Source organism: Pseudophryne corroboree, chromosome 3 (genome assembly GCF_028390025.1).
Source record: "Pseudophryne corroboree isolate aPseCor3 chromosome 3, aPseCor3.hap2, whole genome shotgun sequence".
Classification (NCBI taxonomy): Eukaryota; Metazoa; Chordata; class Amphibia; order Anura; family Myobatrachidae; genus Pseudophryne; species Pseudophryne corroboree.
Window position 1 is genome coordinate 700,243,377 of NC_086446.1, and position 21,148 is coordinate 700,264,524.

The following is a 21,148-nucleotide window of genomic DNA, read 5'->3' on the forward strand; positions in this document are numbered from 1 at the left end:
TTTCTGCCAGCCCCACTATTTTACACTTGATATTGGGACAGTATGACTGATATCAGGCACAGTTCGATAGCCGTGAGGGGAAGTAGTGGTCTGCCTGCTCTCGCTTGACCATTACACCAACAGAGACTGTAATGACATTGAATTCAAATACATATAATTTAATATGAAGTTGGTCCCCCTTTTGCAGCTATAATAGCTTCCACTCTTTTTGGAAGGCTTTCACAAGATTTTGGAGTGTTTCTGTGGGAATAGAGCATCTATGAGGTAAGGCACTGATGTTCGCCGAAAATACATGGCTTGCAATCTTCGTTCCAGTTCATCGCAAAGGTATTCAATGAGGTTGAGGTCAGGGTTCTGTGTGGGCCAGTCAAGTTCTTCCACACCAAACTCATGAAACCATGTCTTTACAGCCCTGGCTTTGTGCACTGGGGCATAGTCATGTTGGAATAGAAAAGGGCCATCCCCAAACTATTGCCACAAAGTTGGACATTGTCCAAAATGTCTTGGTATGCTGAAACATTAAGATTGCACTTCACTGGCGATAAGGGTCTAGCCCAAACATTAAAAACAGCCCCATACCATTGTCCCCTACTCCACCAAACCTCACAGTTGACACAATGCAGTCAGGCAGGTAACATTCTCCTGGCATCCACCAAACCCAGACTTGCCCATCTGACTGCCAAACAGAGAAGCATGATCCGTTACTCCACAGAACATATTTCCACATATTTCCACTGCTCCACGTTCCAGTGTTGGTGTGCTTTATGCTTGCCATTGGACTTAGTGATGTGAGGTTTGCATGCAGCTGCTCGGCCATGGAAACCCATTCTATTAAGCTTCACTGCACATTTTTTGTGCTTACATTAATGCCAGTGAAAGTTTGAAACTCTTCAGCTTTGGAATCAACAGAGTGTTGGTGACTTTTATGCACCATGCACCTTGGCAGTCGTTGACTCCGCTCTTTGATCTTATGTGATCTTCTACTTCGTGGCTGACTTGCTGGTGTTCCACTATCTTATTGAAAAGGTGGCATCCTATCACAGTACCATTCTTGAAGATCTTCAGAATGACCCATTCTGTATCACAAATTTTGGCAGATGGAGACTGCATGGCTAGGTGCTTGATTTTATACACCTGTGGCAAAGGGTCTGATTGAAACACCTGATTTCAATCAATTAACAGTAGTGGTCAAATACTTTTGTCCATATAGTGTACCTATATCAGTTGTGCATGGTTTCCAAATATACACCCTTTCCTTTAGGTAACCCCACAGTCGGTGGAAGCATGCACAGTTGGTCTCATCAGGGCAAGTGTCTGCTTACAGCCCGGCCAGTCAGCATGTGGGTGAGGGCTTATTTGTTTGGCCGCAACATTAAGGACCATTGTCCTGGAGAGGAGACCAACATTAACCCCCAAAGTCCGACTTTGAAATACAATATATTTTAAAGATGGGCGAGTGCCCCCGCTCTTGAAATTAAAAATAAAATAGGTCCCATCATTATGGGACTGCCTATTTAATTAGATTTACATACTGTTATTGCGTCGATGCTGTGTGTGCAGTTGCTGAGGACCTTGTGATGGCTCCTGTGGGTGTCTATATTCTTTACTGGTCGGCAGCTTCACTTGTGTTGATCAGCAATTCCGAAACCTGAAAAATCTTAGCTGTCTAGGCATGTGTGTACAAACATGAATTAGGCCCATAGACAACATATTATACAGTACTTTGTCCTTGCTCTAACCAAGGGCCTAATTCAGACCTGTTCGCTTGCTAGGGGTTTTTTGCAGTCCTGCGTTCACATAGTTGCCGCCCATAGGGGAGTGTATTTTTGCTTTGCAAGTGTACGAACGCATGTGTAGCAGAGCTGTACAAACAGATCTTGTGTAGTCTCTGAGTAGCCCAGTACTTACTCAGCCGCTGCGAACACTTCAGCCTGTCCGGGACCAGAACTGATGTCATGAACCCTCCCTGCAAACGCATGCCTGCGTTTTTCCAAACACTCCCAGAAAACGGTCAGTTGACACCCACAAACGCCCTCTTCCTGTCAATCTTCTTGCGATCACCCGTGCGATTGGATTGTTCGCACAAACCCATAGCTGAGCAGCGACCCGCTTTGTACCCGTGCAACGCACCTGCGCATTGCGGTGCATACACTTGCGCAGTTTAGACCTGATCGTCCGCTGTATAAAATCGCAGCCTAGAGATCAGGTCTGAATTAGGCATTAAGTATTGGGAATATATTTAGTATAGTGTCTCAAAGCGTCCCCCATATACTGTATAATTTACTTAGCGTTTCTGCAAAGCCCCAATGCATTAGAGCTTGTAAACACTGTGTGGGTACAATGCATTCACTGATATCCTCGGACTATCAACTTCAAAACTCCTTTGATAAGATTTTAAAATGATCAGATTATAAAATAAAACCTACATACATAGGACCAAATTGGTAACTGATTTCAGGGCATAGAAATATTATTTCATCAACATTAATAACTGATAAAATTAAAATTTCCAGGCATCCAGGAATGTTAAGTTACGGATGTGATGGGTGTTATAGAGGCAAAGTGACTTAATACATGTAGGCTGAAATCTACAGTACATAAGCAGGTAGGTAAGATATAACTTTGGTACTCTTATGTCTACCAAATGGTAACAAAAATGTAACAATAATTAGCAAATTGTTATTTGGAACAAATGAAAGAATATATATATGTTGGGTCTCTCTTTTATACTATACACAGTTTGGTCGATGGTAGAGAGAAGAGGGAATAACAGCCGGTAACTCAGGGCAATACTGCATCTTTTCTATTCAGTGCACTGTAGAAAGAAGTCACTTTAAATTGCATTAAAACATTTACAGTTTAAGGCACAAACCAAACAGTTTAGAGGTGCATTCAGGAGGTCTTTCAGCCACCCATGATGTTCGGTCACTAGATGCTGGGCACACTGTCAGTAATCAAATGATCACTATGACAAGAGCCATTTGTTATCAGGATCTGCCCATAGCTTACCGTGCTTGTCATAGTAGTGTATTGCTATTTGTCATAGTGATTTATTATTCTGGCATAAATCACCTTTGCTGTGGCTTTTTGGTCGACAGGAAAGAATATTTACAATGCTGAACCACAGGCTAGAGCCTATAGTTTTTCGAAATCTGTTTCATGGATTGAGGTGTGGTTGGCCGTAATCGGTCCTTTCCTCTAAAATTAAGGGAGTCTTAGTGCCTGCCACCAGTTTGCTTCTCCAAAAGATTCCCTTGGAGGAGCTGAAGTTTCAGCCCAGGTAAAGCTTCAAGGTGAAGAACAGTGGCTAGAAAAGGATTGTCTCTTTGTTGGCGCACCGGTAAGAAGAAAAAATGTGTATCTAAGATATAACTTTTAGAAGTTATATCTTAGATAAACTTTTTATCTTCTTACCAGTGTGCCAACAAAGAGACAATCCTTTTCTATCTGCTGTTGTTCTTCATCCTTATTGTCTATAGCAGCACCCCTACTGACTGATGCAGAAATACTCCATGCAATAATAATAATCGGGATCTTACATTAACAAATATATATAAACTGACTGGTGCAGAGGACATCCCTATTCCCGTTTCCCTTATTTCAAAGCTCCAAGGTGACCGTGAGCAAAGGGACCCATCTATAGCAAAGACAGTTTGAAGACTGTGAGCAAAGCCTTAGGGCTGGGGACCGGGATGTAAAGAAATGTTTCTTCTAAAGCAGGGCCTTAAGCCCACAATAAACTTGTTTGCGCCATTTGGAGCATTCAAAAAAGTTTATTTTCTGCAGAAAATAGAAGAGACTCCTTTTTGGGGGCATACTTTCTATGAAAACATAACTTTTATTAGCAAATTTATATTAAAACAGCAGCTTATAACAATTTTAGTTGTGAAAACAATAATGATATTAATTGTATTCTGTTGTTAATGGGGTGTTTTTATAGAGACTATGCCTTTAAAATGATCAGGCTTATATGTCGTTATTCAGGTGAAAATATGAGGTATTTCTTATTGGTGGCACAATTGAAGATCTAGTTTTTCAAAAGGTTTAGAGCATATAGAAAAGTTTAACATAACATGAACATTAGTTTGAACATCAAATATTCCAATATTCCACGGGTATTTTGTACAGTCGGCATTCCGACCGCAGGTAAATCGCATGTATTCCGGGGACCCTTGAAATACTATTTTGAAAACACTCATCTGTGTAATCTCTCAGGTACTTACATTTTAAAACTAAAACTGTGTTTTCTGGGAACACACTAGGATTAGCTCATTTCTTCTGTAAGAAATGGACATACCACTAGGACAGGATTGTAGTACACTTAAGGAATACATACGATTTACTGGCGGAATGGATGCAGGCTGTTAATATCTCGACAGCAGCATCCCATCCGCCAGAATGCCGGCAGCGGGGCGAGAGCTAAGAGTCCCCTTGCGAGCTTGGTGGCTCACTGCGCTGGCCGCAGGATCTATTCGCCTTCTGCGAGTGTCATTGACACCCACGAGGGAGAATTGCTGTGGTGCGCCGGGGTTCCAGCTGTCAGGATTTTGGTGTCATTATCCTGAACGCCGGGATCCCAACAGCCGGCATTTTAACTGCAACCTGAATACCTTTATTTAAGAGGAAAATTCTAACATATCTTGACACCATAGTCATATCAGAATAAACAGTGTAAGTAGTATAGATAATTTGCTTTTAGACTAACAAAAACACTGGTAGAGAATTGTGCAGGTATTTTAAACAGATATGTAGGCAGGGTAAGATGCTGCCAACTTAAGTGTCAAGCTGTATTTGTGGGCAGAATAGTAAGCTGCCTTAGTTCCGTGTGGAATGGCGGCCGAACTCTGACATTTTTTTAAAGGTGCAAATGTCCGAATTCAGCCGGCATCCTGTGCGGCGTTACATCCCGCCGATGGTGTGTAATAGAAGGTTATAATGTCCAAGTCCTATATAACAGCGTTTCTGCTGTCCAACCATTTGCTATGGTTGCATTGGACGGTGGATGTGAGAACCCTGAGATAATGTCCCCGGACAAGAACAAGAAATTAGAGCTGAACCTGCTATCTGGGTGGTATTCAGTATGCCGGCTGTTGGGATCCCGGTGCTCAGTTTACCGGCGTCAGAATCCCGACACCTGGCATACCAACAACTATTCTCCCTCTTGGGGGTCCACGACCCCCCTTGGAGGGAGAATAAATAGCGTGCGCCACCATGCCCGCAGCATGGTGAGCGCAGTGAGCCCGCAAGGGGCTCATTTGCGCTTGCCCCGCTGCCGGCATGGCGTCGGTATGCTGGGCGCAGGGATCCCGACCGCCGGCATAACATACTACACCCCTGCTATCTGTATAGTGTAAGTCACAATATATGCAGGGACAGACATATGGACCAGATGAGTATGTCCAGTGAAGGATGTACCAAATATGTAGTCCTGTCTGCGCATACCAGGCACTTCTTACCAACACGCGTTTCACCCACTCTGGGCTTATGCACAGAGTAGCCTCAGCTTGCATCTTTTCTTCTGCATTCTGGGAGCACCAGAGTCCAAAAAATGTGGTATCTATTATATCAACTCATTTAATCTTTACTATTGGTATTACTATTACCTATATAACTTTAGTCCTGTGCAGAAATCTCTCTTACCTCTCTTTCTAACCTTTTGGTGCATGCTCAGTGGATGAGGAGACATGTATGAGCAAATTATGAAGTGCTTTTAAGTGCAATGGATGGATATGTGCATTGGGTAACTAAAGGTGGTTGTTGCATTTATAAAAAGAGGTTGATATGCAATGGATGAAGAAAATTGGATATTGAATTTGTGAAGAGAGAGGATGTGCAATGGATGAAGAGAGGTGGATATATATTGGGTGAAGTGAGGTGCAGTGGATGGAGAGAGGTGGATGTGGAATGGGTGAAGATAGTTGGTTTGCAATCGGTGAAGAGATGTGGGTTGTACAGTGGATAAAGAGAGGTGGAAGTGGAATGGTTGAAGAGAGGTAGGTGTGCAATGGATGAAGAGAGGTGTATGTGGAATGGGTGAAAAGAGGTGGATGTGCAGTGGATGAAGTGAATGGATGTGCAGTGGATGAAGAGAGGTGGGTGTGGAATGGATGAAGAGAGATGGGCATGGAATGGGTGAAGAGAGGTGGGCATGGAATGGATGAAGAGAGATGGGCATGGAATGGATAAAGAGCCTAATTCAGACCTGATCGCAGCAGCAAATTTGTTCGCTAATGGGCAAAACCATGTGCAGTGCAGGTGGGGCAAATATAACATTTGCAGAAAGTGTTAGATTTGGGTGGGTAATATTGTTTCTGTGCAGGGTAAATACTGGCTGCTTTATTTTTACACTGCAATTTAGATTTCAGTTTGAACACACCCCACCCAAATCTAACTCTCTCTGCACATGTTAAATCTGCCCCCCGGCAGTGCACATGGTTTTGCCCATTAGCTAACAAATTTGCTGCTGCGATTAGATCTGAATTAGGCCCAAAGAGAGGTAGGTGTGCAGTGGATGAAGAGAGGTGGGCGTGGAATGGATGACGAGAGGTGGGTGTGGAATGGATGACGAGAGGTGGGTGTTGAATGGATGAATGTCTGGCTTTGTAAATAAAATGTAAAAAAAACACCTTTTATTAATCATTATTTATTTGGTCAGCTACTTGTGACTACTTGGCATAGGACTGCTTCACAATTTAGACTTCAGATGCCCTCTTCAAGCAGCACTGCGAATGTTAGCTATGTTTATTTCAGAGGCACATTTCTTACATCCACAAATAGTCCTCGTCTATCGTTATGTTTTATCCCTGCGTTCATTTCTCCTGCGCATCTTTGCAAAGTAACAGCTGGCCTGAAACTCCCATTATCTGTCAATTTAAACAATTGTAATAAGATTGTCATTTCACAACAGGGTTTTTATTTATTTTAGTATGCAGTGAAAACTGTGCCATGTGCCAGGGATATAGCCTGTATGGTGACTGCAGCTTTCTACAGACAGGAATGAATGCAGTCCTTCCCCGTCCCATCGAGCACTGCAGTGTTTTTTGTTTTGTTTGTGCAAGAACTTTATTCTGAAAAAACAGCCATCAGTGCAACTAAAGATTTCAGGAAATAATAAAATTGTTATGTTTGATTGACAGTGAAAGACAGCTAACTGTTTTATGGAGAAAGCCAACATAAGCCAAAGGGGGGTCCATTGTGTAAATGGAAGGATTGATCACATACTCACAGCGGGGTCTCTGCATTCAGTGAAGCTGAATCTGTCTTCCACAGCAGACCCTATAGACACGAAGACTAGAACAGATGCACCCCTCACCCTCAGCCATAGACCGCGCTCTGAATGCCTCAGTGTATTTCAGTATGTCTCCATTGCGCCCTAGAGTTAAATATTATTTCCTGGTGCATCTGACATGTAGTGGGAAAGAGTAAAGGCCATCATAATAAAAGTCAGTTAAATTAGATGGGTATTTACACTAGGGTCACTATATAACTACAGACAGGGCTTCAATACTATAAAGTTGCAGAAAATCAATAATTCTCAGTTTTATTACTCTTTTGACCTTAAAGATCCCCCGTTTTTAACTAATTAAAATAATTAGTCCAGTAAGTCGAAATATTTCTGTTTCATTAATTCACATAGGAATGGATAACAATATTCAGTATTTCAGCAGTGGGCAGATTATATATTTCATGGCACTCTGTGAATTAAGATTGCTATGGGGGCTGAACGTACTATTCATGAGACTGCAGCCTAGGAACTAACACGGACATGTTTCATGTCACAGCGTTGTCGCTGGTTCTAGTGGAACCATCTCCTGTTCTCTCACGCGTTCCAGCTCAGCTAGAACAAGAAACGGCTGAGCTACAGTGTTATGGACACACTAGCGGCCATCAAGGGAAGACATGTTTTATTTAGCCGTACGATGCAGGGGGAAAAGTGCCTGTTTGTGCATCCCGGCACGCTGTGCGCCACTGCAAGGCAGTACTGTAGTTCGGGTGTGGTTCATTGGATTGACCTGACCCCAAAAGGTTGACAAGCACAATGTCAACATCAGTGCTTAAAGTGGTCCTTCAGAGGTGGTGGAACTCACCCCCCACCCCACGGCGCCCATGTAACAAAGGCATTGCGCGCGCCGCAAAAATGGGCGTGGTCTCAAAAAGAAAGGGGCATGGTCACAGATTTGTAATAATGCCCACAGTGGTATCACCCCATAATACACATAATGCCCACCGCAGTAGCGCTTCTTATACAGTGCCCACAGTAGTAGCGCTCCTTATGCAATGTCCACTGTACTGCTAGTGCCCACAGGGGTATTGCCCCTTATATAGACCCCATAATAGTGGTGCCCCTTATGCAATGCCCGCAATAGTAGTGCCCCTTATGTCCCCAGGAGTGATGCCTCTTATGAAGTGCCCTCTTTACAATGCCCTCATTAGAAGGGCCCCCAGTAGTAATGCCCTTAATGGTAATGCCCCTGTGTAGTATTGCCCCCAGTAGTAATGTTGCCTGTACTAATGCCCCCAGTTGTTTAGCCCCCTGTAGTTTAGCCCTAGTAGTTATGCCCCCAGTGGTAATGCCCCTGCAGTTATGACCCCAGTAGTTTACCCCCCCCCCCTTTAGTTTAGCCTCCCAGTGGTAATGCCCCCAGTAGTTTAGCCCCAGTAGTTTGCCTGCTTGTAGTTTAGCCGCCAGCAATAATGCCCCCCTGTAGTTTGCCCCTTGTAGTTTAGCCGCTGTAGTTATGCCCCGCTTGTAGTTTAGCCCCAGTAGTAATGTCCCCAGTAGTTTAGCCCCTGTAGTTATGCCCCCAAGTAGTAATGCCCCTGTAGTTATGCCCCCAGTAGTAACGCCCTCCTGTAGTTATGCCCCCAGTAGTAATGCCGTTTATGCCCCCAGTAGTAATGCTGTCCTGTAGTTTGCCCCCCGTAGTAATGCCCTCCTGTAGTTTGCCCCCAGTAGTTAGCCCCTTTGTACTTTGCCCCAAGAAGCTTGCCCCCTTGTAGTTTGCCCCCTTGTAGTTAGCCCCCAGTAGATGCCCCCCAGTAGTAATGCCCTCCTGTAGTTTGCCCCCAGTAGTTTGCCCCCTTGTAGTTGGCCTCCAGTAATAATGTCCCCCAGTAGATGATCCCCCAGTAGTAATGCCCTCCTTTAGTTTTCCCCCAGTAGTAATGCCCTCCTTTAGTTTGCCCCAGAAGCTTGTCCCCTTGTAGCTTGCCCCAGTAGCGTGCCCCCTTGTAGTTGGCCCCCAGTAATAATGTCCCCCAGTAGTACTGCCCTCCTGTAGTTTGCCCCCAGTAGTAATGCCCTCCTGTAGTTTGCCCCAGCTGTTAGCCCCCTTGTAGTTTGCCCCCAGTAGCTTACCCCCTTGTAGCTTGCCTCCTTGTAGTTGGCCTCCAGTAATAATGTCCCCCAGTAGATGATCCCCCAGTAGTAATGCCCTCCTTTAGTTTTCCCCCAGTAGTAATGCCCTCCTTTAGTTTGCCCCCAGAAGCTTGTCCCCTTGTAGCTTACCCCAGTAGCGTGCCCCCTTGTAGTTGGCCCCCAGTAATAATGTCCCCCAGTAGTAATTCCCTCCTGTAGTTTGCCCCCAGTAGTAATGCCCTCCTGTAGTTTGCCCCAGTTGTTAGCCCCTTTGTAGTTTGCCCCCAGAAGCTTGCCCCCTTGTAGTTTGCCCCCAGTAGCTTACCCCCTTGTAGCTTGCCTCCTTGTAGTTGTCCCCCAGTAGATGCCCCCCCAGTAGTAATGCCCCCAGTAGATGCCCCCCAGTAGTTTGTCCCCAGTAGTTCCCCCCAGTAGTAATGCCCTCCAGTAGTAATGCCCCCTGTAGATGCCCCCCCCCCCAGTAGATGCCCCCCCGTAGATGCGCCGCTACACTAAGGAAGGAAACAGTCACAATACTTACCGAGCCCCGCTCCCGCTTCCAGTCCGCTGCAGTCCTCTCTCGCCGCCCGCTCCTCGGCACTATGAGAGAGATGTCATGACGTATCTCCCATAGCGCACAGTGACAGTGCCGGAAGCCGAAGCTCAGTACTGAGCTCCTGCCTCCGGCTACCGCCGGGCGCTCGCTGGTAACGCAATCTCAGCGGGCGCCCGGCATCATGCTGCACACAGCGGGTTAGGTGAGCCGGGGGAGTTCCGTCTCCAAGTGGAACTGACGGAACGCAGTTCCGCCCCGTTCCTGCTCACTTTAACCCCTGGTCAACATAGGAAAAAGGTCGACATAGTAAAGAGGTCTACATGCAAAATGTTGACAGAGGAAAAGGTTGACATGAGTTTTTTTTAAATTGTTTTGGTGTTGTGTTCCCTGTAAAATGACCAAAACCCCCAATTAATGCACCATGTCCCCTTGCATGGTGCTGCGGACAGGTTACTATTCCCCTTCGTAGTCTACGTGGATGGTAAAGTATGAAAAAGTTGAAAATGAAAATAAAAAATGGTAAAAACCCATATCAACCTTTTCCTGTGTCATGTCAACCCTTCAACAATGTCGATCTTTTGTCCATGTTGACCTAATGCATGTCGACCAGTATTGGTTGACCTATTGACTGATGACCTTAGTAGTGTCATCCTATCATCCGGATCCCCTGTAGTTGATTACTCACACATATTCAATGCTGCGAGTGATGATATGTGAGCAAAGGCATGTGCAGATGCCGACACGGGGGTGCCGCTCTGGACTTCCCCCCCTTCGCCGCATTATCGTCTACACTACTCCCCCCTATCCCTGTACAGGACATAGTCTGCTTACCTAGCAGCCCAGATGAGCAGTCTTATGTTCCAAAGGAAGGGGTGGAGGAGATAGTCCGTTACCCGGAGGAGGGAGGTAGTCCGGGGCGGCACCCCTGTGTCGGCGTCTGTGCGCGCCTATGTATGTGAGTAAGAAATAAATTCCTTTAGAAGTCTGGTGAGTGCCCTTCCATTGCAGTACAGTATGGGGGTCATTCCGAGTTGTTCGCTCGCAAGCTGCTTTTAGCAGCTTTGCACACGCTAAGCCGCCGCCTACTGGGAGTGAATCTTAGCTTCTCAAAATTGCGAACGAAAGATTTGCAATATTGCGAAAAGACTTCTCTGTGCTGTTTCTGAGTAGCTCGAGACTTACTCTGCCAGTGCGATCAGTTCAGTGCTTGTCGTTCCTGGTTTGACGTCACAAACACACCCAGCGTTCGCCCAGACACTCCTCCGTTTCTCCAGCCACTCCCGCGTTTTTCCCAGAAACGGTAGCGTTTTTTCACACACTCCCATAAAACGGCCAGTTTCCGCCCAGAAACACCCACTTCCTGTCAATCACATTACGATCACCAGAACGAAGAAAAAACCTCGTAATGCCGTGAGTAAAATACCTAACTGCATAGCAAATTTACTTGGCGCAGTCGCACTGCGGACATTGCGCATGCGCATTAGCGACTAATCGCTCTGTTGCAAGAAAAAAATAACGAGCGAACAACTCGGAATGACCCCCTATATACACATGCTGGCCAATGTTTACATGCTGCGATTTGGAAAATATACACATCAATAATATTTTGATTGTTTTACAAACAAAGCAGTAGGAGCTGTATTGCTATGGTGGTATAATGGTCCACCTTGACCATTTTATATGTGTGCATGTGTTTATAAATATATATATTGCTTGTGTGAACATTTATGTGCGCGTGTGTATTACAATATAATGTGTATGTAATATGTATATATGAATGCATGTATATAGGAGACACCAGATAGCACTGTCCAGTAAAGTTTGTAAGCACAGCATTTAAATGTTACAAACAATTCTAAACTGGATAGGAAGTGGGTTTTAAACTGGCTTAAAGGGATTATGGTTTTAAAGCTGAATAAATGGTTCCCTGTTTTAGTTCAGACACATTAGCTTTTAAAAGATTACTTGTGTATTGACCAACAACCACTGTAGCTGATCTTAAAATAATGATCTGTGCTGAGGGGGTATCATTGTATTTGTGTTGGGAAGGGGCATTCCCTAGAGGAGGGCTGGCGTTTGGACTCTTTACTTCATCTTCCCCACTGAGGATAATCTGTTGGGGATGTTTAATGCACTTAATTAAGCCTAGGTAAAGATCTGGTTCCAATTAGCATGGAATTGCACATACCCCACCCTGTCGCTAACAGAAGTATTACAACTGGTCATTTACATACTGACATGTAAGCTCTAGGCCCAGAGTAACCCGGCCATCGTACCCTATTATATGCTACAGTGATATATACTGTATAAAATGTGTATTTGTGTTTCTTATATCACTTCATATAATGATGATTTATTTATCTTTTAGCTCCTGGATCTGTTCATGATTTGGGACTGGTCGACGTATCTAGCTGACTATGGCCAACCGAACTCCAAGTATCTGAGGGTGAACCCCAGCACAGCCCTAATCCTGCTGGAAAAGTGAGTATAGAACTCCCTTGTGAATAATCATGCAAAGAGAATGAAGTCTTACCTGTAACGCATGCTGATAGCAGTCCTGGATATATGAAACGTCACATAATACCACTGCTATTAGGGTGCTAGAATTACAGTGGTGTTAGGGTGCTCGTTAATTACTTACATCAGAGTTTCCCAAACTCTTCCATTACAATCCAGGTTTTAAGGATATCCATTTTTTAGCACAGGTGTCTAAATTAGTAACCGTCTGGACTCGAGCATGGATATCCTTAAAACCTGGACAGTAATGGTGGAGTTTGGGAAACTCTGCTTTACATTAGAAAAAAAATTGTCTAACATAAAAAAGAACTACTAAAATAATAAAAATAGTTAACACGCTAACTCCTTTTCACTTCATCCGGTACTCACTGAAAGCTATATTAAGTCGCTATTGCAGGTCATTCCAGGCGTTATGTTGGGTTGTACCATATGTGTGGGTGTAAACATTACAGGCTTCCCGGTGCTAAATATACAGTTAGGTTTAATTACCAAGAATTATACGGCTGCAGCACGTTTTGGTAGAGGTAGTAGGATTTAAAGCTAACACCTACAAATACCAGAATACGCAGTGCTATTGGGATGGTCAATAATAATATCTAAAAATATATTATTTTGATCTCTACAAAAGTGCTGGATGGTACAATCACAGGATGCAGCCGCTCTTCTGTGGTCACCTATGCTATTGTCTTCATCATCGTTTCCTAACTCGCACGAGGGGTTGAGACACTGCAAGTTACTCCTCTCCTGATATTTGCATTTGTGACTGTCTTCATAGGTGGCATTTGTGCCAACATGCCCATACTCTACTTTGGGAACCTTTACATGCACCGTGCTTCTCACAATCCACACCTTCAATCATAATAAAACGCCATAAGTGTAAGATGTGAATGACTGTCCATACATAAGTAGTGCTCTGTGCGCAATCGCAGAAGTAAAATGCGTATTTTACACAGTAAATCACAGCTCAACACAGGAGCGTATTAAGAGAGGAGGAGGCACGAGTGCAGTCTCCATCTGGACCTTTTCCTCTCTAGCGCTAGCCGGTGGCGCAAGTGCCTAGACTCTGCTACTGTGCAGATCTTCGGGAAAATGGCTGCTACACCCAGTGATTTCTGCAGCCCTGCCATTGCCAATGCTGGACACCACAAAGGCAAGTATTTAAGAACATGGGTGTGTGGTGTGGCCACCCCCCTCCCGACCCAGAGGCCCGAGTGTACCTCACATCCTGCACCCATTTGCCACTTTCTCCTGCTGATATTGAGCAACATGCTCATCATGCGTGAATGGTGGGGCATGCTGGAACTTGTAGTTTGACAGCAGCTGAAACTCCGCAGGTCTGCATGATTATATATGATGAGATAGTGATGACTGTGTTGTCGCATTAGCGTATGGAGATACACAATTACAAGCTGTCACTGTTGCCTTTCTTTTCCTAGGATGAAAGACATGAGCAAGAAGAATAATATATTTGCCCAGTTCAGGAAGAATGACCGGGACAGGCAGAAGTTAATAGACACCGTGGTGAAACAGCTTAGAAGTCTGGTGAATGGGATGTCCCAGCACTCGTAGTGCTGGCGTGGTTCCTTCTGCAAAGTGTACAGAGACCTATAATCAGCACATTTCTTTCCTGCAATCTTTATTGTTTCTGCAAAAAGTAAAAAAGGTTTGGAGTGTGAATGCCGGCGTGGTCAGGAAACAGAGATTTTTAAGATTTGTTTTTTGTAACTAGAAGGTATTTTATATATTGCACACAGGTGGTGTCGGTATTGCAGTTGGCGGAACAAGTCACTAGTGTGCACAGCTAATGAATGAACTATAAATATTGTATTTTAAATATAGCTGCTAAAGCCGCCACTTTTCTGCTACCTGGGCATTTTACGAAAGGGTTTTCTAAGTCACGCAAAGTCATTGCTATGATGAGAAGTGCGTCAGTCGCTGAGAAGACATGTCTGGTGGTGATCATTATAATTCAGACCTGCATCTATGGCTACTGAATGGAGATGTCTTCCTATCTGAGTGTATGACTGTGACCATCCACTTTTATCATATATTATGTTCTCAGGGTTGTGATTTTGAACTGTACTTTGTAAATACTGGCTTTTACTCTCCTTTGGGTAATAAAAAGAATGTTGACGAAAACTTGAGCTTTTAACGTTATTTCTGAAAATAGCCTAATCAAATATACATTATTAGGGAGAGAGATAAAGTAGAGAAAGATAAAGCACCAACCAATCGGTTCCTAACTGTCATTTTTAAAACACATCTCTCTCCATGCTTTAATAAATCTTCCCCTACGTTTTCAACTTTCTACATAGTCCTTTGCCGTCTAGCAACTGCCTAGAATGGGTTATCTCCGTCAATTGGATTTTGTTTAAAACTGCAGAAAAATTGTTTGATAGAACATCTCAGGCTAATTTAGAAAACCATTCCATGGTTGCTCATTGAATTCTGACATATTTCTGCAAATGTCTGTTACTCACACCTAGTCGCTGACAGTTTCTCCTCTGGGTAGCCCTGTATGCTACAATCCTTTTCTACCTCTTTTATAGGTTTTGCTGAATCTTGGAAATTGGAATACAACATTTGCTATATCATAAAATGACCTCGAATTGCAGTATATATTATACAAACAACCCAATATTATTGAAATCAACATGGCAGCCCCCAATCAGCAAACTAATGTCATTCAAATGTATGTGCTATTTAATGGAAAACTAGGAACAGTATGTAGTATATGTAATCTTAAAAGAACATAGAGAATGAAGGTTCTTTTTTTTTTAAATAAGACTTGTGCAAACAGTTGTGGAACTACAAGTTTCAGCATTTGCGGCCACATATGCTAGTAGGACTCCTAGCTGGACAAAGGCTGGGTGGGGACACGCACAGTTTGCTGACCTCTGTACCGGACACCCTATGTCCCATTTCTCTGTAGCTGATTTAGAGTTCCTGAATATGTGTCCCTGGTGACATGTACAGGGGGGCCTGCTGTTTATTTCCCAGTGGCATTTTAATTTGAATCTTCCTTTAATATGAACATAAATACTCCAGTCACTTAGCATGTGACAGATATTGGGGTTGGTGGGTTTCCAAATGGCTATTGGCAGATGACTGTACTGTGAGCAGAATTAGATGTCTCCGGTCAGGGTGTACAGGGAGGCCCACAAGCTACTCTCCCTTTTATTGCAGTTTGTGATCTGGGGAATGGCCCTTCGTGGGACATACATTTCACGTCGTAAATTACTGAGAACGGGCTCAAAGCCCAAAGAGATTTATACTGATGGTGCTATGGATTATTACATGCCTGCCCTGCCTCGGATCATGCAGAGAGACATTTGTATATCGATCTCTGCTCAGATGCCCATGATCTGACTCTTACAGCAATAACAGGACCCTGGGCAGAGTCATGCATCTGTGCGGGGGATACTTAGCGATTTCCATCATCATCGTACACAGCAATAACCAGAAGGACTTAACAACAACAATTCAGTTGCTTATCTATAGCACAATCGCATAATAGTAACGTTCCTTGCAGGTGCTATATATATATATATATATATATATATATATATATACATATATACACACACACACGTTACATACATACACACATATATATGTATTGTGATTTTTTTTCCCATAATCACTATATATATATATATATATATATATATATATATATATATATATAGTTCAGTCCCCAAGATTACTGCTGCACCCACATACCCCTGTCCCTCTGCCCAGCACCCATTGCTCCATGTTTTTTTAGGGATAAAAATAAGGGATTGGGTAACAATAAAGCAAACTGTACACCTCTCTGTAATGTGCTATGTGTCTATCTGGTGTGTCTATAAGGCATATGCTGTCCCGACTGAAGCTATTTTCCAATATAGCTGTATTTCTAATGTTCAGGTGGGGAGCAGTAATTGTACAGCTAATACATAAATGTTACATGCAGAGTAATGTATGTACAATGTATACAGAAGAACGTTATAATATAGTCTGCGCTTCAAGTGCTATTGCGCACAGGCGCAGTCCTCTGGATCCAGACTGCGCAATCTTCCCCACATGTGCCGAGCTCGTCCAGAGTATTTTATGGTGATGAAAACTCTTCGGTTGCCTGACATTTTATTTAATTTACCCCCAGACCACAACAGGTGCTTCCAGTACAGCTAGGACTATAGCCTATAAATTACTACTTGCAAAGGTTTCCCCTGCCGGGGATGAACGGGTTAAAGAGTCCAGCTTTATTTGGGAGTTAGTGAACCCTTCCCCCAGACCCCATAGCAGTGTAGACCGTACCTGTAATACTGCCTTGCAGCGCCTTCAGTACAGGTGATCACTTGTATCTGATAAATGATGAAGTATTTGGGTAATTAGTGAGAAGATGATAATAAGATCGGGACAAATTGCTTATTTCCAAAAGTGACCTGATTTGTTGTGTTATCTTATGTAAACTCTCAGCTGATAACCTCAGCAATGTAACCTGTCAGGTTACTGATAGATACATGGAGTGAGCAGTGACTTTACACCCATACAGACGACTTGTAACCGATTTCTTGGATCAAAGGCAGCATTCATCTGTGCCATTGTATTTAATTACATTGTATCTACTCCAACACACACAGTTGTCACCCAGAAGACACAGAGAGAGTTACTGTAATCCCCAGCTAGGGGCTAGCAGTCACTGGCTACCAGGTCCTATACAAGGCAGTCTCTCTGTGTGTGTCTTTCTCTGTGTCACACACACACACACACACACACACACACACACACACACACACACACACACACACTCTCTCTCTCTCTCTCTCTCTCTCTCTCTCTCTCTCTCTCTCTCCCAGAACTGTCACCTCACCCCCAGCACATTCCTGCAGTCAATACCATCACCTCCAATTTGCCCAATCCTAGCACTTTCCCCAGCTGCTTAGCTATGCAGAAAACACGTCACATATGAAGGCGGACCATATATTAAGCCAATATGTATATAAATCTAGCTAGGAGGACGGCTAAGCCCTGTGCCTTGAAGTTATGGGTTAGAACCCTTCAAGACATCTATCACTTGACTGAAGACTGTTTCTGAGCAGAACTGGTGAGTAGTCTCCACATAACCTGCAATAAGGAGCTTAGTTTTTATAAAACACCTGTTAGAAAAGTTTATATAGTTGTTTTATGGGCTATGAAAAGTCTTTTGTGTGAATACATATTGTTTCTGGATTATCACCTATAGTTCTTTTCTAGGCAGTCCGAAGGAAGCAGCAGGGTGCAAATTAAAGTGGAAATTGCACTATAGCGTTCAGATGTGTAGCCTGCAGCTATTCCCCTTTATCTTTCAGAAATAAATCTTTTCAGCCAAGATCCTTCACTGGAGTTTCTGTTGGGACTAAATCTATCACTGTCCATAGCATGCCAAATATATAATGAAATATGAAAGCTGCAATTTTAGCCCTTATAATCAGCATAGCTGCGTTCACAGTGCGCACTATTTATTTCTTCCTAGACTAAACATAACTCATTTCAGGGAAGGGAATCTTATATAAATCACCTACAGAACATTTTTGTTTTTTGGATGCTTTTTAATTATTTTTTGCAACATAATAAGAGGTTCCCATGTTTATTGGACTGTTTGTTTTTTGTATGCCTGTCTTAAAGAGCTGAGGATATCTTCATGGATTAATCAAAGTGTTAAGCATCTTGCAGAACAGTAACGCCTCCCAGTGCCAATTAAACCATTTCCAGCACAGTGACAGAGGCTGAGGCTCCAGAGCTACTGTAGTCACTGTGGGGTTGGAAGTGACAATAATTCCACTACATCCAGGAGATCTGCATCCGACTGAAGCCTTGCACCCACTGGGGGAGAAGATGTTCCTCTCTACAGACCTCAATTACTTCTCATTCTTTGAGGCGGCTGTTACCTCAGTCCTCTCCTTGGTCCTTCTCCTGGCAGCGTCTCACCAGTTATGGTCGCTGAGATGGCACAGTACCAGAGACCGGGCCAGCAGCTTACCTCTCCCCAAAGGCTCTATGGGCTGGCCATTTTTGGGGGAGACTCTGCATTGGCTTGTCCAGGTAAGACTTTATAATTTTATTTTAGAATAATCCACATTGATATATGGTCCAGGATCCTAGAGGAACAAACAAAATGTAGCTTTTCAACTGTTGTGGAACCACAAGTCTCAGGTTGCCAGAGAATACTGAGACTTGTGGTTCCACAATTACACAAGAGTCACGGGCTGCCTATAAGAAATAATGTCATTTTTGCTGTATTGAGTTTCCAGTGTTGTTTTATTTCATGGGTACTTTATTCCCAGTACTGACTCTGCCAGGGCTGTGTCCTAGGTGTCAGTAATTACTTGCTAGGTGTCCGGAAGGTCCCTGGACTCCGAGCAGGACTTGCTGAGATACTGCTTTGTCTGATCATGACTTGTGTGTCCATCTCCAGGGTTCAGATTTCCATAGCTCCAGACGGGAAAAGTATGGAAACATTTTCAAGACTCATCTGCTGGGGAAACCACTGATCCGGGTGACTGGGGCAGAGAACGTCCGGAAGATCCTGCTAGGGGAGCACCACCTAGTGAGTGCCCAGTGGCCTCAGAGCACCCAGATCATCCTGGGCTCCAACACCCTGGTCACCTCTATTGGGGAGCTTCATAGGCACAAGAGGAAAGTGAGTTGTCTTCCATAATCTGGACATATGTGTGTGTAGATTTTATTTATATATATATATATATATATATATATATATATATATATATATATATATATATAGGTTGAGTATCCCTTATCCAAAATGCTTGGGACCAGAAGCATTTTGGATATTGGATTTTTCCGTATTTTGGAATAATTGCATACCATAGTGAGATATTATTGCGATGGGACCTAAATCTAAGCACAGAATGCATTTATGTTACATATACACCGTATACACACAGCCTGAAGGTAATTTAATACAATATTTTAAATAACTTTGTGTATTAAACAAAGTTTTGTACATTGAGCCATCAGAAAACAAAGTTTTCACTATCTCAGTCTTACTCAAAAAATTCCGTATTTCGGAATATCTGGATATGGGATACTCAACCTGTATGTATGTATGTATGTATGTATGTATGTATGTGTGTATATATATATATATATATATATATATATATCTGTAATGTAGATGTATTCATCCCATTTTGTACTATACTAGAAGTCCCTGTGCCACACTGATGTATTAGAGGAATGGTCAGAGTGTACAATGTATTAGACGAGCCTAGAAATATAGATGCACTGCCTGGCATGGAGCTGCCTGTGGTCTCCTGCCCATTAATGGTCTCCTCCTCTGCTTCCAGGTCATGGCCAAGGTGTTCAGCCACCCGGCGCTGGAGGGCTACATCCCCCGCATCCAGGAGGCTGTGCGCCGGGAGCTGCACGGCTGGTGCAGGGAGAGCGGCTCCATCTCCATGTTCTCCTCGGCCAAAGCCCTGACTTTCCGCATTGCCGCCCGCGTCCTGCTGGGGCTCAGCCTGGGGGAGAAGCAGTTCAAGGAGCTGTCCCGGGTGTTCGAGCAGCTGGTGGAGAATCTCTTCTCTCTGCCCCTGGACATCCCCTTCAGCGGTCTCCGCAAGGTGCAGCCTGTGTCCCCGTCCCGGGACCCTAATCACCACTGACGTGCTTTCACCTGTGTGTGTGTGTGTGTGGGGGGGGGGGTTGTGTTTGTGTGTTGTTTTAGTATGTATTATATATATATATATCAGGTACATTTTATGGCACTGCTGTCCTTGTACAATGGCCGGGGTGCCTTGCTCCAACTTTATACAGGAGACACGGGTTCCCTGGGGTACCACTGCACGGTACTCCTGTACATACGCCTGGAGTGCCGCCTGGTTCTTTGTAAGTACAGGAGTACCGTGCAAAGGTAACCCAGGGAACACGTTTCTTACCTATCTATCTATCTATCTATCTATCTATCTATCTATCTATCTATCTATCTATCTATCTATCTATCTATCGCAGTACAGGGATGTACTTCTGCACTCTGCTCCTCGTCTTCATTGCAGAGAACCACATACAGGTGGCAGAAAGCTACTATGATGCAGGATATAAGTAGTGAGGGCGGTGGGAGTGGGTCCCCACAGCATCCCCCCATGTACTGACAGAGGGTGATATAAGTGGCAGAGGTGGATGCCCTGTGTATGGGCTGCACACTCCGGCTGGCACCCCAAGCTGTAGCATATGATTTATGGACATGAGCACGGTAATGGGCAGCAGCTTAGGCTGGCGCTGGGGTCTATAAATCACACCCTGAATGGGACCCCTGGTAACTGCAGCTATCAGACATGGCCTATCATTGTCCTGTGGGGAGAGCACAGTGAGTGGAGGGGACAGTAGATGCAGATGAGCAGTTCCCCGGGTGTCAGGGACATGCCAGTCACTTTATCAGGCCAGGTACTGTGCAGACCCAGGGACTTGTGAGATATCTGCCAGCACTGAGCTATGGGGTAACCTTCATTTACTTACTCCTACCTGCTGCCCTCTAGTCAGCCTTATAGTCTCTCCAATCAGAATACAGGTGTAGGTAACCTTGTGTCTCAAGAGGACATGGAACTACAGATCTCAGCATGTCCTGAACCTCACAGTCCCACAATAGATGTACATGGTTTCTCCTCCTGCTGTAAATTGCTAAGTATTATCAATATGTTATACATCTGGAATTGTATAGCGATATATACATTTCC

The 21,148-nt window shown here is 44.0% G+C and overlaps 2 protein-coding genes across 5 annotated transcripts in view; both read left to right on the forward strand.

The window, feature by feature from the left end:
- LOC135056636 (exocyst complex component 6-like) overlaps positions 1 to 14,570 on the forward strand; it is a 606,161-nt gene extending 591,591 nt beyond the window's left edge. For all 4 annotated transcript variants that reach the window (XM_063962052.1, XM_063962055.1, XM_063962054.1 and 1 more), the window contains 2 exons: positions 12,283 to 12,395; positions 13,868 to 14,570. In XM_063962052.1, the coding sequence (XP_063818122.1) occupies positions 12,283 to 12,395; positions 13,868 to 14,000 (246 nt within the window). In that variant the 3' untranslated portion in view covers positions 14,001 to 14,570. The remainder of the gene's footprint in view (positions 1 to 12,282; positions 12,396 to 13,867) is intronic.
- The window catches only part of LOC135056637 (cytochrome P450 26C1-like), a 39,121-nt gene continuing 31,978 nt past the window's right edge, over positions 14,006 to 21,148 (forward strand). The window contains exons 1-5 of the mRNA XM_063962058.1: positions 14,006 to 14,094; positions 17,273 to 17,520; positions 18,081 to 18,497; positions 18,871 to 19,095; positions 19,763 to 20,038. Of these exons, the coding sequence (XP_063818128.1) occupies positions 18,291 to 18,497; positions 18,871 to 19,095; positions 19,763 to 20,038 (708 nt within the window). The 5' untranslated portion in view covers positions 14,006 to 14,094; positions 17,273 to 17,520; positions 18,081 to 18,290. The remainder of the gene's footprint in view (positions 14,095 to 17,272; positions 17,521 to 18,080; positions 18,498 to 18,870; positions 19,096 to 19,762; positions 20,039 to 21,148) is intronic.